General features: G+C 44.2%; 1 protein-coding gene across 1 annotated transcript; it reads right to left on the reverse strand.

The window, feature by feature from the left end:
* Positions 1-177: 177 nt before the first annotated feature.
* USP30 (ubiquitin specific peptidase 30) lies at positions 178-26,438 on the reverse strand. The gene is made up of 13 exons (XM_058531643.1): positions 26,311-26,438; positions 22,979-23,088; positions 21,702-21,884; positions 17,028-17,131; positions 12,744-12,842; positions 12,113-12,158; positions 10,628-10,722; positions 5,994-6,053; positions 5,403-5,489; positions 4,707-4,787; positions 4,393-4,612; positions 3,443-3,563; positions 178-2,623 (listed from the first exon to the last, which is right to left on the reverse strand). Exons 1-13 carry the CDS (start codon positions 26,391-26,393, stop codon positions 2,359-2,361), a joined length of 1,554 nt encoding a protein of 517 aa, XP_058387626.1. The 5' UTR covers positions 26,394-26,438; the 3' UTR covers positions 178-2,358.
* Positions 26,439-26,541: the final 103 nt, after the last annotated feature.

Here is a 26,541-nt window from a genome sequence, read left to right on the forward strand (position 1 = left end):
CCCCTAAACACATTTTTAACAGTACTTTTGTTTTCTCCTTCTCTCTCTACTCAACGAGGGAGCTGGCATTTCCTTTACCAACAGGGAAAGAAAAGGTTTAACCAAAGTGTAGGACTTATTACCTAACAAGGCAGAATTCAGAAAGAGATGTTTGCATCAAATTGGCAAATTATGAAAGAATACCAGCGAGTATTCTTTTTTTTCCTAAAAAATGATTTTTATTGCTATAATACACAGCAGATACAAAAGGTACCTTTAGCAAATACATAAATCAGCAGTGGTTATGGCATAAACTACTAGTTTAACTTAAGGTTTTGCAAAAAGATGCTACTTTATAAATAACTTAAAACTAAAAATAAGATTATTTGGTTGCTACTAATGCCTAATAATTTACAAAATGAGTGAGTCAGCTTTAAGTCAGGTAAGAGACTTTGCACAGATATCATTCACATTTACAACCTGGGCTCAAACCCTGGCCTCTGACCAAAGATCTGATTACAACTAAATGTTCAAAGGATTAGCCCCTTTCGTGCCCAACATTGCTCTTTCATGGCAGATTTCAGAGTGAGCCGTGGCGCAACAGTACTTCCTCAAAGCTACAACTTTGCAATCAGTTTAAGGTCAGACGACTGGGCATTTGTTCCACCGGATGCAGGTAAGTCAGGTGCGCTCATGTCAACACCAGAGGCAGACAATCAGGAAGGGACGTCAGCAGTGGGCCCCTCAGACCTTCCAGCTGCTCCTTTCGCCCTCGTGTCCGTGGCCTGGAGAACCTTCACAGCATGTTCTATGGGTAGTGTGAGTTACGAGTCCTCAGGATGCAGGTCAGGCCCAGCGGCATGGTGACCACCTGGGCGTGCTGCACTTTTAGCTGACACCAAGGCATTGCCTAGAAGTGTCTGCCAGCTCACCTCCACCAGAGAAAGCACAGTTCTGAGCTTCATCTTTATCCATCTTTTGGGTAGGTCTGATTCCAAATCTTATCTCTAAAGAGTCAGTTTGAATTTGGTATCCTTTTATGTTTTTAAATTAAAAAATCGAGCTAAAACATAGATACTTCTGTGTCATCAAAATTCCTTCGGCCCTGGGCGGCATTCATGAGACTTAACTGAAGAGGGACGAGAATGCTCCGTGTAGTCTTTTTGTATTAGGCTACTGAAAACGAATACATTTAGAATATGGACCTACAACAAAATGGCAGTACTAGATGTCAGCTGTACTTCTATGTTTAAAAAAAAATGAAAAACTTCTCCTTGTGGAAAGGGCTGGACTTTGATGGTCACTGAATCTAACCCTTCACTTTCCAGATGAGGAAACTGAGGTCGAGAGAGACTGCAGCCCCATGGTCAGCGCCCTCACTTCCAACTCCAGCTCTCGGTTCAAGGCGGGGACTGTCTTGTTACACGGCCCCTGCTCCACCTGTACACCTTAGGAGCTCTGCATGGGCAATAAATAAATAGATGAGGCTAACTGTCCGCAGCGGGACTCCGTGTAAGAAAGGGTTTTCTACAGAGCGGAGGAGTCGTCGGTGTCGCACGGATGCTGCTCAATTCTGGCTATTCAGTTTCAGTGTACTGTAATCACAGCTCTGAGTCTAGCACTAAAAAGTGACGCGGTGCACGCGTAACTGACAAAGTGGGGAAGGAGCTTCCCCAAGGGGCAGATTTGGCAGATGAACTTTCACTACATAGAAAGAATTGAAAGATTAGAAAAAGACATACAAAAGGGAAGGCGGCTGTTCTTTAGACATCTGGAACTGTTCTGCTATCCACTGAGTAACTTGGAAAATATAGAGCTTTTCAAAAATTGTTTATATGACTCTTAAATAAGGTATATTTTCCAGAATGGACGTGCTACAAAAGCAATCAAAAGTGAAAGGCACTTTTCTTCTAAATTGTTGCCTTTAATAATTTCACTAATTCTTATCAACCATTTTTATGGGTCTGCTTATTAAAAATAAAAGATCTATGCTGAAACATCAGAGGATCAGACAAAGTTAACTCCCCTTTGAGAACACCTAACATGTTAGAATATAAAAAAGGTGGCTTCTGGAATCTGATTTCTTTTAATTACCGATACCAGGTGAGTAAAAAGACGCTCGAGACATGATGAACGCCTTCCCAACATGACACCATCCAGCAGACGTACTAGCAGAGCTGTTCGGGGAGCCTGATTTGGTTTGAATTGGGGCCACTGGCTCTCATGTGGAGCCTGCTCTTAGAACACACCAGAAGGCTACGGGACTCTAGTGGGGCTGCTTACACACATGCGCAGGCACGCGCACACACACATACAGTCTGCCTTTGCCTTTTTCCTGGCCAGTGTGGACAGTGCTATCAGCTCTAGCTCTGGGCTGGGTCATTCTTCAGACTTGTACTCCTGACTCTGCTGCTGCATCCTGGACAGAACACGCTCGTAGAACAGCAGGTACGCACTGGAGGACAGGACCTCCTGCAGGCTAGCCTTGCGGACCGTGTCATCAGAAATCCACAGCCACTGGTTGCTGGTGGAGAGAGGGTTCTTGGCTGAAGGTGGGGACCGGCGGTAAGTCACGAAGTGTCCAGAGTGCATGTCTCCATGGTGGACGACAACTGCCATCAGCCGGAAGAGGTACGTGGAGGAGCTGAACGGAGGAACAAGTGCCAGTGGTTCACAAATATGACGAAGGAGTTTTATAAGCCAAAACAAAAAGGAAAAGAATCCTAGGTGTTCAATGATGGGAACTGATACAATGGCACATTCATACAACTGAATACTATACAACCACTGAAATACAGACCTGTATTAACTGGCACGGTGAGATGTCCACTCTATGAGTATATGTAAATTGTGTGTCTATGATATTGTGTGTATGTACACATACAGTCACAACTTTACAGAGTGGAAGACCTTAAAGATTTTTTTTTTTTGTGAGGAGGACTAGCCCTGAGTTAACATCTGATGCTAATCCTCCTCTTTTTGCTGAGGAAGATTAGCCCTGGGCTAACATCCATGCCCATCGACCTCTACTTTATATGGGACGCTGCCACAGCGTGGCTTAACAAGTGGTGCATCAGTGCGTGCCCGGGATCCGAACCTGCGAACCCTGGGCTGCCGAAGCAGAGTGCGTGCACTTAACCGCTGCACCACCGGGCTGGCCCCAACCTTAAAGATTTAACTGGTGATCTCTTGGTGGTATCCCAAGAAACTTAAAATTTTCTTTGTTATACTTCATACATACATTCATACATATATTTAAATTTTATAATGCTTATTCTTAAAAAAGCAATTTCCATTCTGGATGAAAACGAATGGGGGAATGTGTAATAGTGAAATTCTACCTTAAAATGAAAGAAAAAAATTAATCTACATTTTTATTCATTTCTGTAGAAAGGTAATTTTGGAAACCAAGAGAAACAGCAGCCTACAATGAATGCAGAAGGTGCTTCTAAAGACAGCTCACCTGCAGTCAGGACCCACTGGGAGGGGGAAGGGCACCGGGGTTGGCAGTGTAGGCAGTAAAGATGGGGAGCAGGCGCCATTCATAAACATTTGTGTTTTGGGGCCCCCAGGCTGATTTAGAACTGCAAGAGAAAAAGGCCCGAGGCAATTAAAATTAGCAGTGGCTTTGGGTAAGTAAAACAGGTTTTGATTACCTTGAAATTTAACTCCCTAATAATGCTACAAAGAAAAAACAAATATTTCATTTTGTGTTTTTTTTTTCCCCCCAAAGCCCCAGTAGATAGTTGTATGTCATAGCTGCACATCCTTCTAGTTGCTGTATGTGGGACGCGGCCTCAGCATGGCCGGAGAAGCAGTGCGTCAGTGAGCGCCTGGGATCCGAACCTGGGCCGCCAGTAGCGGAGCGCGCGCACTTAACCGCTAAGCCACAGGGCCGGCCCAGGAAGACTGCAATTTTAAGCTTTCCTTCCTATATTTTTTCATCTGTCATATAGTTTCTAAAACTATACATTCATGACTATAAAATTTTAACCTCTTTTTTTTTTTTTTGTGAGGAAGATTAGCCCTGAGCTAACATCCGATGCCAATCCTTTTTTTTTTTTGGTGAGGAAGATTGGCCCTGGGCTAACATCCGTGCCCATCTTCCTCTACTTTATATGGGACGCTGCCACAGCATGTCTTGATAAGCAGTGCGCAGGTCCACACCCAGAATCTGAACCTGTGAACCCCGGGCCACTGAAGCAGAGCGCACACTTAACTGCCACGCCACCAGGCCGGCCCCTAGCCTCTTTTAAGAAATCTTCCTTCTCCCACCCCCAATCCTGCTGTTCTCAAGAATTTAAGCAAACATTGTACGCTCCGCCCTCACGGCATGCGGGCCCAGAAGGTGGGGATGCCAGTGTCATTTCTCTGTGCTGCGGGGTCTGCTGCCCCGGCTCCTTGGGCACATACCTGATCTGGGGGCTGCCGGCCCGTCCTGCAGTTCCAACGCAGGCCCCGGGTTCTCCTTCAGTTTAGGGCCGTGCTGACCAGGCTTGTGTCCAAGGAGGTGATACTTGTAGACGTCCATCATCAGGAATTCGTTAAACTGCACGTGCTCATGCCGCTTCAGGGGCGTGCCGTGGCTGGACCAGCTCAGCCTCTGGAGGTGGATGCACAAGCACTGGGGGAGCTGTGGGGGAGAGGAACCGGAAAGGGCCGAGTGTCGGGAGCCACACAGGGAGGCCTCGAAAGCAAAGCCAACGAGGTGGGTGGTGTGTGCTCACCTTCCCTAGTTTTAACTGTTTAACAAAAGTGGTCCTCTGGCGTTCCACCTTCTCCGCATTCAACGTCCCTTTGGCTTCAATCTGAAATAAAAGAAACATCTCTCTGCAGAAATTCTTGAAACAGGACATCTGTGGAGAGCTGCAGGTCAGGCTGGTGTTAGACCTGTGTTCAACTGGCACTTGACTTCCACCTGTGGAAGAACTCCACTGCCCGGTTATCTGTGAGTTGTTTTCACTGTTGTAGTCATTAAGTGACAGTGACAGTGAAGGCAAGAGAGATGGAGAAGCAACACTGCAACTCTGACACTGGCATGTCACCTACTGTGTTCTGTGTCTTCAAAAGCTCTGTTCCACACGGTTCCTCCTAATTCAGAGGACTCAATTAAATTGCTTAGGGGAGTCAGACAGGCAGTGTAGGTAAGGTGGGAATGGAGGGGACTAGCAAATTGGAGAGGGCATGTCCCATCTCAAGCATGACATTCAAATTTTTAAATATTTTGTGGATGAAACAAAACTCATTGGGAAAGAGATCTGGTCCCTGGGCTACCAATTTTCTAACAAAGTTAGGTAGAAATGGCTGTGGCTAAAAAGATCCTCTGGGCATAGTCAGAAGAGCTCGGGGCCAATGGTGTAAGAGGCACTGTATCAAGACACATGGGCCAGCTGGGGAGATGACACTTGGGGTTCAAGGCATACCTTCGTACAGTTGTCACATACAACATCCCGCACTGATTCTGATGAGATGAAGTGGTGAAGGCAGTGGTCCAGGGTCAATGGATGACCCTACAGCACGAGAAGAAGAAAATTCATTATTATAATTCAAAGGACAGATATACTGAAACTGTTAACAGATGGCAATGTGAATCCTAGAGCTTTAATTTTGCCTATGTAGGCAATAAAGCTTCACAGACACAACAGGATGTTTCCTGAACAAAGAGGGAGCTCAAAGCACCCTAAACTTGCTATTACAGACAGACTCAAGGGAATGAGGACATAACACTGCAGAAAATTATGGACTTTCACACTGTTTTAGATATCTTTGAATTTGAGATTAACGTGCGTTTGTGAATTCAAAAAAGCCAAAATTTCTGCAGCAAGAGAAAAACCGTCCACCCTTTTCTCCTCCCAAATTGGGCCATGGTACCACAGATTAAAACTAAGACAGGAGACAGGTTCAACCAACCACCTGCCTGAGTAATGCGTAGTAGCTACACAAAATGCCTCAAAGCCTTTCAGATTTAAATGTCACCAAAACAGAGCCAAGATAAACCACAGATCAGTACATACCCACGTGGCAGCTGGGATACTCAGTGAAAGGCTATCAAAGGTATCAAATCGAACAGGACTCTGAAACAAACAGTGCAGAAAATCCAGAAAGGACTTGAGTTCAATTCAAAGCTTTACAGACGGGAAGATACACACCTATGAACCAATTTAATATTTAGATGCCCAACATTAACATAATGAAACATAACGTACTTACCTAGAAGCAAATTCTATTAAAAACAACTTTGTAAACAGAAGAGGTACAATAACACTAAAGGACAGCTTGGAAAAACTATAAGATAACATACCTGACCCAGAAATTTGGGGATTTTATCCTAAGGAAATAACCATGGACATAACTCAAGGATGTCCACCAACATTATTTATAACAGTAAAATATGAATAGTTGAAATTTCTAGGGAATGACTAAATACATTATATCATGCCCACAGATTGGAATACTACATTAAAAGTAGTGTAGTAGAAGAACGCATGATCATGTGGAAAGATGAACATGTTACATTATTAATAGCAAAAAAACAGATGATAAAATAGGGCAAGAGTTGCCACCTTTGGTGATGGTAGAGCAGCTAACTCTCCTTGAGATCGCAATGATAAAATGTGGACTAAAACAAAACAAAACTATTTAAATGACTGGAGAGCTACCAAAAGCAGGCAGAAATGGAAAAGAAGTCGATTCTTGCAAAGCAGGAACTGCCTGGGCGAGGTCTGCATGTGTGGCTTTCTGCCTGAGGGTACTCCCCCATCTATGGAGTTCAGTGTTGGGTGGCAAAAAGCAACAGTCTTACAGGATTGAGGTATCAGAGGACAGAGTTCAGGGCGGGTACAGAGGCTGGGGAGATCCAAAAAGGGCATTTCCCTCTTTCCCATCAAGAGGATGCACCCCCAAATCAATGCATCAACCCTGCCCAATCCCAGCTGACCCCTGAGACACACAGACACAGGGACCTGGCGAAAAGCAGCAGCTGGAAGCTGGAAAACCTGAGCAGAGATCTTGCTGCCCAGTGGACGGAGGACAAAGTTTGGAGTTTGAGCCAAATTAACTGCCTGTCAGAACAGAAATCATTATTTTTCAGAGAAATGTAACAGAATTCAAAGTCTCTACTACAATGTTAAATATGCAATAAAAAATACTAGACATACAATACAAAGAAAGAAGAAAATGTGACCCATTTGTGAAGGGAAATGGAGATGCCCTGGATGGTGAAATTAGCATGAGGGCCTTTTATAGGTCTAACTATTATAAATATGCTCAGGACACAAAGGAAGATACAGCTATTTAGTTCTAGCGCAGGACAAATGGAGAATCTCAGCAGAGAAATGGAAACAATAAGGAACCAAATGGAAATAATACAACTAAGAAGAACAATAACTAAAATGAAAAATTCACTAGAGAAGCAAACAGAGATTGAAGATGGAGAAGAGAGACAGTGAACTTGAAGACAAGTCAACAGAAATTATCTAATTTGAAGGACATGAAGGAAAGAGGTTGAAGAAAAATGAACCAAGCCTCAATGACCTGTGGGACAATATCAAGTAGATTGACAAGTAGAGAACGGGGCATAAAATTTTTTGAAAAAATAATAGCCAAAAAAGTACAAATCTGGTGAAAAACATAAGTGCAGAGATTTAAGAAATTCAGCAAACTTCTAGCAAACACAAAGAAAACCATACCTATGCACAGCAAGGACAAAGTGCTGGAACCCAAAAATAAAGAGGAAAATCTTGTACTCAGCCAGAGAAACAAATGACACTCTACATACAGAAGAATGATATAAGTGATGCTAACTTTGCATTAGAAAAAATGGAGGCCAGAAGACAACAGAACAATGCCTTGAAGTGATGAATTTAAAATAAAGCAAACTAAAACAAAACAAGAGCAACACTGTCAACTCAAAATTCTATATCCAGCAAGACAATTCTTTAAAAAAAGGCAAAACAAAAACATTTTCATATAAATAAAACTGAAGTGAATTTGTTGCCAATAGATCTGCAAGATATGTTAAAGGAATCTTCTTAGGCTGAAGGGAAAAAAAATCCAATGGACTTGGGTCTACAGAAAGGAATGAAGAACACTGAAAATGGCAAATACAAAATTTTTTTATTTTAATTTCTTCTAAACACATATAACTGTTTAAAGGAAAAATTATGACAGTATTGTGGGGGTTATAATGTATGTAGATGTAATATATATGACAAACCTAGCACAAAGGATGGGGTAACAGAACTACACTTTTGTAAGGTTCTTATATTTTACACAAAGGAGTATGATATTAACTCTAAACAGACCATAAGTTAAAACTGCATGATGTACTCACACACACAAACAAGTGTAAAAAAGTATAGCTAAAAAGCCAACAGAGCAATTATAACAAATACTAAAAAGCATTCAATTAACCCAAAAAAGGGAAGAAAGAAGGAACAGAGGAACAACAAATCTATGAGACAAATAGAAAACAAATGGTAAAACAGCAGACCAAAATCCAACGATATAAAATACTTACATTAAACGTAAATGGACTAAACACGCCAATTAAAAGGCAGATTGTCATGCTGCATAAAAAAGCAAGACCCAATTATATGCTGTCTACAAAAGCCACACTTTAAATACAAAGATAAGTCAAAAATAAGAGAACAGAAAGAGATATACCATAGAAACACTAGTTAGATGGAAACTAATCAGACAAAATAGACTTCAAGACAAGAAGTCTTACCAGAGACAGAGTGACATTTTATTATGAGAATATAAGTCAACTCATCGTAATTAATATGCGTGTATGTGCTAATAGCAGTCTCAAAAGAAATTCAGCAAAAATAGAACTAAAGAAAGAAAAAGAAACAGGTAAGTTCTAGCAAATATTTAGGGAAAAAACAATACCAATATTAACCAAAGTCCTTCAGGAAACAGAGAAGGACGACACACTTCACAGCTTATCTTATGAGGCTAGTGTAATCCTTATCACAAAACCTGACAAAAACATTACAAGAAAACTATAAGACCAATATTCCTCATAAATACAGACACTAGTATCCTTTAGAAAATATTAGCAGATCAAATCCAGTAATAAATAAAAAGAATAATACATCACAATAAAGCAGAGTTTATCCCAGAAACACAAGGCTAGCTTAACATTAGGAAAAATTTAAAAAAAAAGAAAGAAAGAAAAGTCAATCACTGCAATTCACCATATTAACAAAATAAAAGAAAAAATATGATCATCTCATATATGCAAAAAAGCATGACAAAATTCAAGCATGATAAGAACTCTCAGCAAACTGGGAATAGAACTTTCTCAGTGTGACAGAAGGGGCATACTAAAACCCAAAGCTAATATCATAATTAGGAAACACCAAATACTTGCTTCTTAAGATTTGAAACAAGACAAAGATGTCTGCTATCACCACTCGTATTCATCTTTGTGCTGGCGGTCCTAGCCAGGGTAATAAGGTAAGAAAAATAAATAAAAGGCATAAAGATTGGAAATGAAGAAGCAAAACTTTTCTATTCACAGATAACATGATTGTTTACATACAGAAAAATTCTAAAGAATACACAACAAGACTTCTAGAACCAGTAAGTGAATTTTTGTAAGATCCAAGATATAAGGTCAATATACAAACAACAGTATTTCTATATACTAGTGGCAAACCATTGGAAAATAATTTTAGAATTCCATTTACAAAAGCATTTATAGATTAAAAGATATTTAAGATATATCAATGACTTGTAATATATGGACCTTATTTAAAAAAAAGATTCATCATCATTAGTCATCAGGGTAATGCCAATTAAAACCACAATGAGATACCACTTCACACACACTAGGATGGCTAAAACTAAAAAGTCAGATAACAAGTGTTGGTGAGGATGTAGAAAAATTGGAACCCTCATTCACTGCTGATAGAAATGAAAAATGTACAGCCCTTTGGAAAACAATCTGGCAGTTCCTCAAAAGGCTAAATACAGAGTTACCACATGAACTAGCAATTCTATTGCTAGGTACATACCCAAGAGAAATGAAAACATACATCCACACAAAAACTTGTACATAAATGTTCATAGCAGCATTATTCATAACAGCCAAAAAGTGGAAACAACCCAAATGTCCATCAACTGATGAATGGATAAACAAAATGTGGTATATCCATACAATGGAATATTATTTGGTAATAAGAAAGAAGAGGGATGGCGGGGGGGGGGGGTGGTGATGAAAATATTCTAAAATTGATTGCAGTTAACAGTTGCACAATTCTCTATTTTTGTATTGTTGTTGGAAATGTTGGAAATTTTCCATAATAAAAAATTATTTTAAAACCTCAAAAGCAAAAACAAAACAAAACAGAAAACCAGCCCTAGAATCTGCTGTGTATACCATGAGTAGAGACCCAACCTTAGGACTTGAAATCCTGCCAATTCACAATGGATCTGCTGCTCTTGGTGCAGAAGATGCCATCTGAGGATCAACTGACATGTCAGCACTGACCAAAGGGAGCAGTCAGTCCACTAAGTGTACAGAGCCCAGGCAATCACAAACGCCATACAGCAGTGTCCGTCCACACTCTCTAGATCCTTCATGAACCTTAACTTAAAAGAAACATCACCAGAAAATACCAAGTGCTGGTACTGTATTTACCTGGTGTTCACAGTGTTTGCAGACCATATTACTAGTAAGTCTTCCATGAAAAGGGTGCTGAGACTTCCAGTGATTGGACATAGGATAAGGTGACCCTGGAATATAAAACATCCTTTGATATGCCAACTTGAGCCTTTTGGCACCAACCTCAAAATTCACCCTCCTTTTTAGTATGTGATAGAAACTCCCTCTTCAGAAAAAAATGTTCCTGAAAAGTAAATTGAAATAGCTTTCCTTATTGACTTCCAAAAAAATGACAGCCCATTCCCTTCACAGAGGAATTTACACAGGTCCTTAAATATGGTTTTTGTACAATGGGCACAGCTACATTTAAGACAGGAATTCGTGTTTAGTAACATCGTTTTACAAACATATGCTTAAAACGTCTGAGATGTCAAAAGAAGGATACCATGGGTGAATATTCCACAAAGTGAGATAAACTTTTGAAATCATCAGAATAAGCAAGCTCCGAAAAACTGGGATTTTCTTTGGATAGGATGGGGGTTAGCGGAATAAACACAGTGTGGTATGCTGGTTAGAAACACAGGCTCTAGTGTCAGGCGTCCCTGGGCTCAGTCATGGCTTTGCTTCTTATTAGCCATGTGACCCAGGCAGTCACTTCATCTCTGCAAGCCTCAGTTTGCGGGAAATGGAGATAATTATTATCCCATTATCCCCACTGCCATCAACTTCATAGAGTTGTTGTGACGCTTAAATGAGATATTATAGTGCCTGGCAGACGGTATGGGCTCTAAAGATAACAGTGTTTTTTGGTTTTTGTTTTCCTGCAGGGGAAGATTTGTCCTACGCTAACATCTGTACCAATCTTCCTCCTTTTTCCTTCCCCCACAAAGCCCCAGTAGATAGTTGTATATAGTTGTAAGTTCTTCCAGTTCTTCTATGTGAGACAGCGCCACAGCATGGCTACTGACAGACGAGTGGTGTAGGCCCACGCTTGGGAACTGAACCCAGGCTGCCAAAGCGGAGCGCGCCAAACTTTAACTGCTAGGCCACCAGGGCTGGCTCAAGATAACAGTTCTTATTACTACTAATACACAAAGAAATTGATACGTTGTTTTTTTTTTCAGTTTAAGTCTTAAGAAAACAATGATTTCTTTCTAAACAGGACCGAGATAATTTGCAGTAAAAGTTGGCCAAAGTGGAAATGCTGAGGACATGACAGTTCCAGCTTATTAAGTTCCTCACAGGATCAATCCAAGAAGGTAGAAGGAATCCCTGTTTGAAGTAGAAATAAGTTTGTTTAGAGGAAACTGAGCAGGGCTAGAATGTGAGGGAACAATTCAACATGGTCACCCAGGCAACAATTTAAAGCTGTTTCCAAAACACAAGTTCCTTTGCAAGTACACATGGTTCAAGCAGGAATGGATGTCACCAGAAAAACAATTTCTTTTAAAGATAAACCAAGTTATTGTGATATCTCACAAGCGCCCATCTTCCGTGTTACGGCTCAGTGAAAACGAGTACCTCTTGTGCGGCAGGCAATGAGTTTGGGAGTGGTTTCTGACTGCTGCTGCAGGAAGGAGAAAGGAACAGACTGAAAACCCCACCGCCACCCCTTCATCCCCCTCATCCCACTCCTACATCTTACAGTTCCTGTGCTGATCGCACCATTCAAAATCAACTTAAACAAAGGTCTCTACAAGTAGACTTCATTACCCTCTCCCATGGGTGACTGTACCTATTCCTTCATCAAATGAACAGAAACACATTTCCTCTCTGGAATATTCCCCCCCCCCCTTATCAATTAACTTTTATCAACCCCCTGACATTTATACTGTTCCAGGAAAATGAGGATTCATTTAGCACTCCTATGGCTCCTTGTTCTCCTGTATGAAACAGAGGGAAAAAGTACATTCTTTCTTCCTCAGAGCCAACACAAATTACCGCAACGTATCATTTTAGAGACCTGACATCCCTAACTCGTCACCAACTGCAAAGTTTGCAGGGTAAGACTCTCCCCCAGCCCCACTCCCACTCCTGATTTTTACTGAATCTTACTTTTGAGTTTAAAGTTGTACAAAGATTTATACTTCTGTTCCTATACCTGTTAAATATGCACAAATCCCATTAAATATTGAAAATATTAATGGTTTACCTCCAGGGAATGCACATCAAACAAATGTGTGACCCGGGGCTGGCGGTCCCGCTCATCCTCCAACGATGAGGTAATGACATGGAATAATTCGTGAGCATCCTGCCAAAGGGCAAAGCATTCTTCAGAGAGGCCCGAGAAGGCAGGGCAGCATCAGAACCACCCCCGTGCAGACCACCAGACAGACCCCTGTGCCTAACGTGGGCAGAGTTTGCTTTCCATCTTCTCAAGGCCCAGTTCATTACACAGAAACAGTTACACCCTAGACATTTTCACAAGAAAGACCCTCAACTGAGAGGCCCAAGGGGAGAGAGGAGGAAAGAAAATTGGGTGGGCTGCCTCCACACCAGCTGTCCTGAGCCTGTCTTAGCTTTATGGAGATGGCCCTGACCTCCACTGCACCTGACTACTTTCCTTCTTTTCTAATTGCAGTAAAATACACATAAGATTAAATTGACCACTTTAACCAGTTTTAAGTGTCCAGTTCTCTAGCGTTAAGTACACTCACATTGTGTGCAGCCATCAGCACCATCCAGTTCCACAACTTTGCAACTTCCCAAACTGACACTCTGTCCCCATTAAACACTAACTCCCCCTTCCCCCTCCCCCAGCCCCTGGCAACCAGCATCTTACTTTCTGTCTTTATGAATTTGACTACTCTAGGAACCTCATATAAGTGGAATCGTACAGTATTTGTCCTTTCGTGACTGGCTCATTTCACTTAGCATAATGTCTTCAAGGTTCATCCATGATGTAGTGTGTGTCAGAATCTTCTTCCTTCTTAAGGCTGCACACACACACACAGACATATGACATTTTGTTGATCCACTCATCTGTTGTGGACTCGGGTTACTTCTACCTTCTGTCTGTTGCAAACAATGCTGCTGTGAACATCTGCTCGAGTTCCTGCTTTCAATTCTTTGGGGTATATATCCAGACGTGGAAGTGCTGCATCAGACGGCGGGGGTGCACTCGTTAAGGATCAGCTCAAATGCCCCTCTCCCAAACGCCGAAGCCACCGCTCCCTCTCTCTCTGATGGTGCTAGGCCTCACACACTCTTGGATTCCACTCTCAGCCTCCCTCCACACGGTCACCAGAGTGATCTTTTAAAAGGCAAATAAGATTACTCTTCCGCTTACTCAACTTCCAACGGCCTTCACTTCCTAGCTGGCCTACAAAGCCTGACATGACCTGGCCCCTGGAACTCTCTCCCTCACTTACGAGGCCCCAGCCCCCGCCTCTTTGTGCTCCTTGAATGCACCAAGCTGATTCCCATCTCCGGGCCTGGGACCTTCACGCACTCTTCACCTCAGGAGCTCTGCCCAGATCTCCACACGGCCGCTTCTTTCTCATCCTCCAGGTGTCTGGTGAAACGGCAGCTCCTCAGGGAGACCCGCACTCACCAACCCTTCCTGACCTAAGCCATTTCAGCAGCAGTCCTGCAGGCTCGACCTCCAAATTATACCCCAAATCCCTGAGGACCCTCCATCTCCCCTGCCTCAACCCCAGCCTGAGCCATGCCATCCCCAGCCTGGATATCTGCCAACAGCCTCCCAGCTTTCCTCTCTGCCTCCATCTCGCCCCTCTACGGTCCCTCCTATACACAGTGACCAGCACAGTCCTGTTCAAACCTCAATCAGATCAAACCAGCCCCCTGTTCAAAGCCTCTAGTGGCTCCCCATGGCACATGGAGCAGAAGCCCAGCTCCTGCCGTGGCCTCCCATGCCCTGCACAATCTGCTTCCTCCCAAGCTCTGCAACCCCCTCCCCCACTGCTCTCTCTGCCCCTGGCCCGAGCCATGCTGGCCTTTCTGCCATTCCCCAAACACCGCATCCTTATAGCCTCATGGCTTTGTTCCTGTCTGGAACACCCTACACCCAGAGCTTCACAGGCCTCACTTCGTTTAAACTTCAGGCCTCAGCTAAAACCTCAGGTCTCCAGAAGAGCCTGCCCCATTGAAAGGAGTCCCCTGTCACTTCTCTCATCCTGCAGCCCCCACCAGAACGTGAGCTCTAAGAGAGCAGGAACCCTGCTGTCATGTTTGCTGCTACAACCCTAGGCCCTCAACAGGGCGTGCCTGAGGCTGCAGTCAATAAATATTTGTTGCATGTATAAATGAATGCCCTCCTAGACTATGAACAGCGGCTAGCAAGAGAGTGATGGAGATTCAAAGGAAAATAAGGCAAGGCTCTTGCCCTCGAGGGACTCACAAGCTAGGGTAGATGTGGCAGCCTAGCTATTATCTGGCAGCACAATGCTACAGCCCTGTTATGACCAATGAGCCACGGGAGCCTGAGGGAGGATCAGCTCCTCCTGGGAGGCCTTCACAGACAACGCATCTGGGCCAACCCTTGAAGCACGAGCAGGGGTTCACCAGGCAGAAAAGTCCCAAGACAGGATGGAGTCAGATCCAAAGCCTATTCAGTCACAGTCAGCCTCACACTTATAACTTGTGTAACGTTACTTGTGTAACTACTTGGCCTTGGAAAAGGAACAGTATCGCAGAAGAGGGTGGAGCTGAAGAGCATGCTCTTTAGTGCCAGACTGGCTTGAATCCTGGCTCTGCCACATAAACAGCTGTGTGACTCTGGGCAAGTCACTTCACTTCTCTGAACCTCAGTGTCCTCATCTGTAAAGTGGGGATGATAACAGTAACTCCTCACAGGGTTGTTGTGAGGATTACATCAGATAATTCACAAGAAGCAAGCACTTAGCCCAATGCATCCCCCATCGCTCTAGCTTTAGACACTGAAAAGTGGTCAGCAGTGGAAGTCTGCTGGTGACCGACCAGATCACTAATAATGAAGCCATGGACGGGGCTGGCCCCGTGGCCTAGTGGTTAAGTTTGGCACGCTCCACTTCGGCTGCCTGGGTTCGCAGGTTTGGATCCGGGCGCAGACCTACACCACTCATCAGCCAGGCTGTGGTGGCAAACCACATACAAAAATAGATGGACTGGTGCAGATGTTAGCTCAGGGAGAATCCTCCTCACACACACACAAAATGAGGACGTGGACACTGCCTCATGCTAGAGGCTCCAGGTGCCTTCAAAGAGGGAGACCAACAGACAGACGTGCTCATCTCTTCTCCATGCACACTATAGCACTACATGACTGCTCGGGGATGAAGACGTTAGGAACACTTCCAGGGAGTAACTGGGACTTAAGTGGGTCCTTGACAGAAGGGAAGGACTTAAAAAAGGTATGTGATGTCCTTAAGGACTAAATCTCAGTCACTCTCTCAGTTCAGAGAAATGTCACATGCAGCTAAATAATTCCAGTCACCAGAGAAGGATTAAAAAAGTATTTTCTAAAAGGAAAACATTTAAACATAAATGGATTAATCGAGAGGCATTTTAAGAAAGTATAGATATCATCAACATCATGTTTAAAAAGTAATACAAACACGGCTCTAGATTAAAGTGGAAACGAGAGAATCTTTAAGATAAGAAGAGCTGGAAAGCCTTCCCACCTCACTTTCCAGAGCTTTTAAATGCGTCTCACTCAGCCGCACAGTTCTGGGAGCCCACAGGCTGTCTGCCATTTCTCTGACCCAGTGTCTGGATGGTGGAGGCAGAACCAACCAACACAAAGCCGGACAGGGCCCTCCTGGAAATGCGGCCGGGATGCACCAGGACACACTGGAAGCTAAGTTTTCTGTCCCTAGAACTTCACTCTCTCAGCCTCAGCCTCAGCCCTGACGGTAACAGCGGTCTGGGGAGGAGGAAGGTGCCAGCACCAAAGAAGACAGTGAGGCTGCAGTTGTGGGAAAGGGGGGTGGGAGGGGCTGGAATAAGTCCCTGGGGTTGCCTATGACAGACGCTAGAGGTTTGGGGCCACTTTAAGCCAGCCTCTGAAGACTGATTTTTTTTTTTAAATGAAGGTATAGTTCAAAAAAGGGTGTCACCTGAATCTCTGAGCCTCTAAGGTGAAGCCACCTGCCTCTCTCTAAAGGACCCAGATGTTCCTATCGTCCACTGAAATGCAAAGTCACTCAAGAACTAAAAAGATTTTCCCTCTTTGGCAACCGTGTGTTTATGCCCAACCTTCCATCTCCTCTGATCATGAGAGCAGGAATAATGTTCACGATCTCCTCCCAGAACACTGAGGCTGTCTGAAACGTCACGGAAATGTACACTCAGGCCAGGCAACTGCAAGGGCAACCCCGGCGTTTACTCTTCCCGCTGTGGCAATGCAGCCGTTCTTTAGCCATCACTGCCAGCTCAGGCCCCAACTCATCAGGGGGAAGGATTCTCCAAGCCAGCCTGCTTTGAATGCTGTGCTCACCTGTTCTTCAAATGAAGAGATCTGCCACCTGTACATTCTTAAGACATCCAACAAGCAGCTTGCATCCAAGACCTCATCGTCAGTAACTTCTTGGCAGGATAAAGCTGGAAACAAAAAAAAGCCAACACAATTATTAACACCAGTATAACAACTAACCAGCAAATCTGCACAGCACAACATATCAAAGCAAAGTAAAAAATTTAAGGACTGTAAAACCCACCTTGAATTACATCTCTTCCAACATTCTTCTTGGTAGCCTTACCCAATGCTGAGTACACTATTAGGCAATTCGTGTTTGTTAAATGAATGTAATTTTTCATGAGGCTACAGCAGTTAAAAAAAGTAATTGATTTTCAAATATTTGAATTACCATCATCAATATAAATTTATTGTTGCAAGATTCTTATTGAATAAAATGATTTTAACTCACAACTCTCGGGGGTGGGAGGGCCCTTAAACACTCATCTAGGCCAACCCCACACCCAGTGCTTAAGTCCTCTCCACAGGACTCTTTCCACGGCCATAAGGCCTTCGCTTGTATTTGTTTGCATCTGAGTTTCTAATTATCACAGCGAAGCATCAAGCTGGATGTGGCAGCCTGAATGGGTCTGCTGAGTGGTTTAGTTTTCAGTCATAAGTAGAATCGAGCCTAATAAACAAAAATAAAACTTTGATGGGCTTATGAATTTATATTATAATTACATCTAGATCAGAAGTTGGCAACCTTTTTCTGTAAAAGGTCAGACAGGAAAAATTTTAGGCTTTGTGGGTCTCGGAAGCAACTACTCAACTCTGCCAGTGTAGCACAAAAACACCCACAGACAATACATAAATAAGTGGGCATGGTCACGTTTCAATAAAACTTTATTTACAAAAACAGGTGGTGGGCCAGATTTGGCCCAGGGGCCATAGCTTGCTGAGTCCTGATCTTGACCATCCTGTTTCTATAGTACATTATTATGGACCAGTATACTACACTGGACCAGTACCACTAGAGTGTGGGAGATAAAAATAGAGGGCCTGCCATCTCAGTGCAGTTTCTGCAAGTTCAATAAACTAAGCCAGCCTGTTTCTTCACTTTGATTTACAGCCAGTGAACTTGAGAGATTCCTGAATACTTCAGGCTCTGACCCTGGAGGTTCTGAACACTGCCACCCCCACCCCTGTCTGAACGTGAGTGGTGACTCTGAGTGGTGACCCGTGGAGAAGCAGCAGCCCTGGCAGCCAGTGCTATGAAGTCCCAAGGCTCGTCCTACCAGTGCAAACATACCCTGAAGTCAGACATTTACCCTCCAGAACAAAGGGAGCCCATAGGAAAGGAACAGTACCTTCCTTCTTCCTCCTGTGCCCCTCAGGCAGCCCTTCTGTTCACTTTTTCCCTCTCAAGGGAAATGTCCCCTTTAGCCCAATTTGGCCTAAAATGCTGTGGGGCAACTTGGCAATGTCTAGTAATTTTCATATCCTACAACCCAGCAATGTGACTTTGTCAGGATCTACCCCTACGTGCCTGTTTATCACAACATGGCCCTGGAAGCAAACAGCTAGATAAACTGGGGTGTCTCGATACTATGGATACTGCACAACTGTAAAAGGGAAGGAGGTTTGCAAATCACATATCTGATAAGGGACTGATATCCAGAACATAGAAAGAACTCAACAACAACAAAAATACAGACAACCCAATTCAAAAATGGACAAAGGACTTGAACAGACATTTCTCAAAAAAGAGACATACAAATGGCCAATAAACACATGGAAAGATGATTAATATCACTAATCATTAGGGAAATGCTAAGTAAAACCACAATTAGATATCACTTCACACCTATTAGGATGGTTATCATCAAGAAGACAATAAGTGGGACTGGCCTGGTGGCTTAGCGGTTAAGTGCGCGCTCTCCGCTACTGGCGGCCCGGATTCGGATCCTGGGCACGCACAGATGCACCACTTCTCCAGCCATGCTGAGGCCACGTCCCACATACAGCAACTAGAAGGATGTGCAACTATGACATACAACTATCTACTGGGGCTTTGGGGAGAAAAAGGAGGAGGATTGGTAATACATGTTAGCTCAGAGCCGGTCTTCCTCAGAAAACAGAGGAGGATTAGCATGGATGTTGGCTCAGGGCTGATCTTCCTCACACACAAAAAAAAAGAGGACGACAATAAGTGTGGTGAGGACATGGAGAACTGGAACCCTTGTGCATTGCTGGTGGGAATGGAAAACGGTGCAGCCACTATGGAAAACAGTCTAGCAGTTCCTCAAAAAATTAAACAGAATTACCATTTGATCCAGCAATTCCATAGTATTTGGAATTGAAGTAAACAGTCAAATTCATAGAGACAAAGTAGAATAGTGGTTCCCAAGAGCTGGGGGCGGCAGAGAGTGAGGAGCTGTTGTTTATTGGGTACAGAGTTCTAATATGGGATGATGAAAACGTTCTGGAGATGAAGAGTGGTTATGGTTGCACAACAAAGTGAATGTACTTAAAGCTACAGAACTATATACTTAAAAATGGTTAAGATGGTAAATTTTATGTTGTGAATATTTTACCACAATTTTTAAAAATGGGCAAAGGATATGAGCAAGCAATTCTCAGAAGACAAAATCCATAAGACCAATACTCACAAAAAGAAAAAAGAAGGGAGGTAGAGCTACATGTACTGACATGGACATTTCTCCAATGCATTGTTTTTAATTTGGTTAGGAAAAAACATATGCAATATACCATTTCTATGGGTACTTAGAAACATATTTAAAGGCACAGACAATGGTCTGGAAGGATACAGTTATATTTTACTTTCAGGAAGGAAGGAAGGGAGCGGGCTTGGAGTGGTGATAAAGGAGACTTCGGCCTTATCTGTAATGCTTTAATTTTTTACAAGGAGAATTTATTCATGCATTACTTGTATAATTAAAAATTACTTCTGAAAACCAAAATAAAAGCCATTGAAAAGCAGAAGCAGAGAAGAGAGCAGAGAGACGAGGTGCAGCTGCCCAGGACAGTTCTGGTTCCCAGCACCGGGTCACACATGTGGAAAGAGAGGGGGGGTGCTGGGGTCACCGTTAGGACAACCCCGAAACCTGCATTACAGCACCCGTGGGTACATGTCAGCTTCTCACACTGTCTCTGGAATGACGTTTTTTTGAACAGGGTAGTAAAAGAAATTATTTTCAGGGGCTGGCCCGGTGGCGCAAGCGGTTAAGTGTGCGCACTCCACTGCAGCGGCCCAGGGTTTGCCGGTTCGGATCCCGGGCGCGCACCGATGCACCGTTTGTCAAGCCATGCTGTGGCGGCGTCCCATATAAAGTAGAGGAAGATGGGCGCGGATGTCAGCCCAGGGCCAGTCTCCCTCAGCAAAAAGAGGAGGATTGGCAGATGTTAGCTCAGGGCCGATCTTCCTCACACACACAAAAAAAGAAATTATTTTCAAATTGCCTCTTACACAGAAGAGCAGAACTTGCTTCATAAAGATTTCTGTCAAGCTGAGGTTGCATGGGAAAATATGTCAGTGAAGCAATAATTAGCTGAGTGCTTTTTAAATCCCATTTTTTTCTGACTGTGAGAGTGATATATGATTCTTGTTGAAAGTTTCAGAAGTACAGCTTTGTTTTTTAAGGTTTTTAAACCATCAACTGCACAACACCAAAATGGCCACTGCTAACATTTTGGTCTTTTTCTGTCCAGCCTTTATCTGTGGAAGTTTTTGCTTAGCTGAAGTCAAATTACATCATATTTCATATCCTGCTCTTTTAAACTTAATATTATAGCCTACACCCTCTCCCAAATTAAAAAAACAAAAAACACTTGATAAAGATGATTCTTAATGGCTGTGTAATACTCCATCGATTGCTTAACCATCCTACTGTTGAAAACCACATTCTTCCTTTTTTTCCCCATTATAACTAGGTGTTGGAGATCTTTGTGCAGAGAACAGCATTTCCCAAATCGTGTTCTGTGGAATGTCCCAGGGGTGTTAACAGATGTTGTGGGGGGAAAAATAGTTCTACACTCAAAAAAGGTAGTTTAAAAGTGAAGTTAGGTGGGTGACTTCTTAAAAGCTTTACCAAGCCCACGTATATTGTGACTCCCCAAGCTCGAGGGCTGGTGTTCAGCCCTTTTCAACCTTGTTTGCTCTCAGGACTCCCTTTCAGGCTAATGTAAATCATGGTCCACAGAATTACTATGTCGAATGGTACTGGGTATCTTGCAAGCTATTACTGTGTAGTTCCAAACTGCCTTCCAGAAAGCTGCCCTGAGTTACACCACCACCAGTGTGTATGAACACGCCGTCCAACAGCTGGTCAGGACTGTGGATTTGTATTTCAATCTTTGCCGACAGGCAAAAAAATGGCACCTTACAATTCTGTTATTTATATCTCTTTGACGATGGCCAAGGTAAATATCTGCGAGTTTCTTAGATACACTTTGTATCTAACTACAATTTGTATTATTTCTCTTTGCAAATTGTCTTATTTCCCTGGCTAAGATACTTTTTTTAAAAATTTCAATGTTTTTGAAGCCAGAGCACTTCCTACATTGAAAACTACCTGTATGTACCTACTGGGCGCTGAGTGTTTTCCCTGATGGTCTTTCTCTGCACAAAGGCTGGCAGCCCTCCGCCCGCCACCTGGCTGCTGCTTTGACAGCACACACTCCCCGGCCAGATACCTTTCAGGAGCCGCAGCAGCGTTAAGGACAAAGACTGGCGCGCGGGGGGCTCCGCCTGGTCCCTGGCGTGCTGCGCGGTGAACTCCTCCAGCCACGCGATGAAGGCGGGGCAGGCAGACAAACCCTGCAGCAAGGAGTTCATGAAGCAGGTGTTCCCCAGGTTGGCGAGGCCAGGCACCAGCCCTGCGGGGAGAAGGGGACAACACGCCACATCGGACCAACTCTTCTTTCTCTCCCACTCAGGACCAGAGCTGCCGCACTGTGGCCTTCACCTGGAAATTCCAATCTGAAAAAGTCCCTATCCACAGAGACCCAGGGGCCAGGCCTTCTGGCCGCGCCGAGGCCTGGTTCTAATACTGCCCTTCGGGAGACTGTAAGCGACAGAAGGACAGGTCCCTGTCGTGTGCTACTGTTGAAACCCACCATGGTGTCTGGCACCGCTTGGTTGATATCGAATATACAAAGACACTTAGTAACATCTCTCTCTTTCTCTCTCTCTCCTTTGATAAGAAAGCAACGTTTCTCAGAACAGAAGAAAACAATTGTTCTGTTGTTCCCCCCAGGACAATGATCTTGTTCTTATAATCAGTGAAGACACCACTACAGCAATTCTGACCAGTCTTTCTGTGAAGAGGTCAACAAAACCGGCCATACTTCTCTCTTTGGCTGAAATTTTTTTTTTTTTAAAAAGCTTTTTATTATTAAAGTTCTCAAACATGCACAAAAGAAGAGAGGATATATAATGAACCCCAACCATAACCAGCCCAAGATTTAACAAGGATAAACATTTTCCTATTATCTATCCCTTTTTTGTTTGTTTTTGCTGAATTTTAATCAGTATGAGTAACATTTACAAAAGAGGACATTTAAAAAAAGAAGGAAATAGATTTTTGTATTAAAGAAACTAACTTGAAACTTTTACTAGTGACTAGCAGCTAGTCAGTGAAACCACAGATCATCACACAGTTAGCCAGTCGTACTACTGAAAATCACAAGGGCCACATTAATGAGAACACTCAGACAATTAAGCCACTCCAAATTTTTCATTACAAAGCACGTCTCAAACTCAAGACTTTAGAGGGGTAAAATATAAGTCTTTTTTACTGCAGAGTATAAAATAATGAATCATTGAATTACCTTCTGTTTAAAAGAAAGTACTGTTCACAAATTGAAGATACAAAAGAACAAAAAAAAAGCCCTCCCCTTTTAGTATTGTTTTCGGATAATAAGGGTTTGGGTCAAGTCTCCAGACCATGAAACAATGGCCTCATTCTTACCTTTTCTACGCTTCTTTCTTTCTGTAATGGGACCCCAAATAACATATATTCCTGCTGCCACAGCAGCGGCAATGCCACCTATAACACCCCAGTTCTTCATGACTTTGTATCTAAAAAAGAAAATAAGTTTACTGTCTTCCCTCATCACAAACACACTATGTGTATATACAGATATAGGTAGAGAAACAACATTTTGTCAAAATAACCCACTGGCCCACCACAGACCTAACTTTCAAGTTAAAGTAATACACAGTATAGGCTATCTTGAAAATCAGCACATTTAGACACTAGGATTGAAAACCTAAGTCAGGGCACAACCTTCCAAAAGTCCTATCACACTCAGAGGGGAAGCCAAGGTCTTCCTCCTACTCTGCCTCTCACTCCGCTGCCACCCTGGTCGCCACCCCAGCCACGCTCCCACCTCAGGGCCTTTTCACTGCTGCTCCCTCTGCCTGGAATGCTCTTCCCCCAGATCACTGCTTGGCTTACCTCACCTCCAGTCTCAACAAGGCCTACCCTGAACAGACTATTAGAACCTGCACTTCTCGTCCCTTTGACCCCGTTCTGCTTTTTCTCTTTACCATAGCACCTACTACCTTTTAACATAACGTCCACTTATTCACTATATTTGTTGTCTGTCTCCCTCCACTGGAATGTAAAGTCCCCAAGGGCAGGGATCTTTGTCTGTTTCACTCAATGACATATGCAAGTGTTTAGGTCATGCCTGGTACACAGTACATTCTCAATAATATTTACTGGATGATTGGGTACTGGAGAAAACAGATAAAAATGGATTTCTCTTTTAGCTTATTAAATGGGGAGGGGGCATACAATAGTATAAAAGATCTAAATATTTATTAAAGATTTCTTAATTTTAGGCTTGACTTGAACACTGAAGTTATTGTTTTACTACAATGAAGAAATTTCACTAGCTATTTATTTATTTATTTATTTATTTTAATTTTATTTTTTTTGTGAGGAAGATCAGCCCTGAGCTAACATCCATGCTAATCCTCCTCTTTTTGCTGAGGAAGACCGGCTCTGAGCTAACATCTATTGTCAATCCTCCTCCTTTTTTTTTTTCCCCAAAGCCCCAGTAGATAGTTGTATGTCATAGTTGCACATCCTTCTAGTTGCTGTATGTGGGACGCGGCCTCAGCATGGCCGGAGAAGCGGTGAGTCGGTGCGCGCCTGGGATCCGAACCCGGGCCACCAGCAGCGGAGCGTGCACACTTAACCGCTAAGCCACAGGGCCGGCCCTCATTAGCTATTTAAAACACCATTTTTATACAAATTTCTGTATTTCCACCAATAAGGCAAACAATGTATGTGTGTGTATATATATATATGTGCAATATATACCTGTACATATGTGTTAGATATGTGTGTGTGTGTAATATACTGTTATCCCAATGTTTGGATCATGTGAATATTATTTTGATCTCAGCTCAGTCAACATTAACTCAGTGAAGAGTCACTGGTAATACTAGTACTAGTAACTCTGTCTACAACAACCAACATTCCCCTAAAGTCATAACTGATATGATTCATAATTGATAACTGAATTCCAAACAAATCTTTGTTCTCCCAAGACAGAGTCAATAGACTGTGTAACTGCATTAATCTGGTTCAGTTCTGGCTCTGGTATCCCCTAGGGCATCAGTTCACCTGCTAAGCCTCAGATTTCCAATCTGTGCAATGGGGATGATCACGGGACCTATGCCACAGAGTTGTGAGGATTAAATAAGTGCTGATGCATAGGGTGCATAGTAAGAGCTTAATAAGTGATAGCTTCTATGATTATTAAGTATTATCATCTCAGTTTCATTCATGAAAGTTATTCTGAAGTTTCTTAATGCATCATTGTGCTGACTTTTACACAACAGGTGTATTCACGAAGGTGCCTGGAAAGGTTAAAAAGGACCATAATTGAAATTATAAAGCACTTTACAAGTGTTTTAAAACCCCCTAACCAAACACTGACATTTAAGGGTGCATACTCTATGCCAGGCACTGTGATCATCTTTTCTCATCCTCAAAACAATCCCACAAAGAAAGGTTCTACTATCATCTCCATTTTTATAGATGAGGAAACTAAGAGACGCAGCCAACTTGGTCAGCGTGAGTGAGGCAACGTAGATCTGAATTCATCCTGGTGGGGCTACCAAGTCGGTGCTTAAAACCACAGAGCTCACGAGGGAAACTGAAGGACAGAGTGTGGAAGGGACGGGAGAGAGGACTGACCCAGGTCCTCGGCAGGGCACGCACAAAAAACCCAGGGGCAAGTGGTGACTCTGGAAACCCCATTCTTCTGCACAACGACAACACAGAGAGAGTAGTGGGGCCTGGGGGGAAAGATCCAGCTGCTCCCCCAGCTCTGCTAGCGGGTCAGCTGTAGGACCACCGACAGGCCGTCTCCAGGCCTGTTTCCTGTCTACAGAATGGGGCAGTGGACAGGATAGCACTGAGGGTGCCCAGCCCTGGGATCATAAGCTCTTCAGGCCTGCTCCAGTTCCAGAAGAAGGAGGCCGACCTGGGCAACAGGTCTCAGGCATTTAGGGTCAGTAATGGGGGCGCAGTGCTCAGCTCTGAAGCCTGGATGAGAGAAGGGAGATAGAGGCCCAGAAAGGATGGGGGACCCATACTATTGGGGGTCCTCGCAGGAATAAGTGACTTTAACAGGACTGGAGGCCTTAACAGATTAAGGAGTCCTGATTGGTCTGGGGACCCTCGCAAGATAAGGACTCACTAATAAGATGGGGGACCCATACAGGACAAAGCATCCCTGGAGGGGGGAGCCTGACAGGCACAGGGGTCCTCACAAAGGGGGGGGCAGCAGATCCGGGCACTTTACAGGATTGTGGGAACCACCGCAGGACTGGGGAGCTTGGCAAGGCTGGGGAACCCGGGCAGGCCAGGAGCAAACACGACTGGGAAGCCCAGAAGGACTGGGGTGTCCTGGAAAGATTACGGGATCCTGGGAGGCCTGCGAAGCACTGAGAGGTCCAAAGGGCACTGACAGAATTCGGGGCGTTGACAAGCCTCCCTGGAGGTTCTGGGGACAATGACAGGATTGGAGGAGGCACTGGCAGGCGGGGAGGGGGGCACTGATAGAATTTGGGGCGCTACAGAATCGGGGGGCGCACACACAACTGGCGTTGCCGAGGGCCCGGAGGCCCCAGGCGCCCGTCGCCCCTCCCGCCCCAGGGCCTGGGCCTCCATCCCTGCCGGACGCAGAAGGCTCCAGAACGCTCCCTCGGGCCCGGGGGTGAGAAGCTGCCACAGGCCCAGGCCGGGCTCCCGGCCTCCCCGCCGCCCCGCCCCCGGCTCACCTGACGGCCGCCCCGGTCCGCAGGAAGCGCTGGAGGGCCCTGTCGGCCGCGGTCATCGCCGCCTCGGCCCGGGAGCTCAGCATCGCGGCCCCGCGGGAAGCCGCCGCCGCCGCGCACAGACCGGGGGCTCCGCAGGCTCCGAGGACGCGGAACCCGCGGCCGAAGTCCCAGCTCCTCGAGGGAAAGTAGGCCAAAGGACGGGCTGCCGGGAGGACCGGAAGCTACCGCCGC

This window comes from Diceros bicornis, chromosome 35 (assembly GCF_020826845.1).
Source record: "Diceros bicornis minor isolate mBicDic1 chromosome 35, mDicBic1.mat.cur, whole genome shotgun sequence".
Taxonomy (NCBI): domain Eukaryota; kingdom Metazoa; phylum Chordata; class Mammalia; order Perissodactyla; family Rhinocerotidae; genus Diceros; species Diceros bicornis.

Bases quoted from the DNA above. Each gene is read 5' to 3' on its own strand.
- USP30 (XM_058531643.1), bottom strand. From the start codon at position 26,393: ATGCTGAGCTCCCGGGCCGAGGCGGCGATGACCGCGGCCGACAGGGCC. The intron at 5,490-5,993 runs GTATGTACTGAT...CTCGTGCTGTAG, and splicing joins GTATCCCAGCTGCCACGTGG to GGTCATCCATTGACCCTGGA. The intron at 4,788-5,402 runs GTATGCCTTGAA...CTTTTATTTCAG, and splicing joins TATGTGACAACTGTACGAAG to ATTGAAGCCAAAGGGACGTT.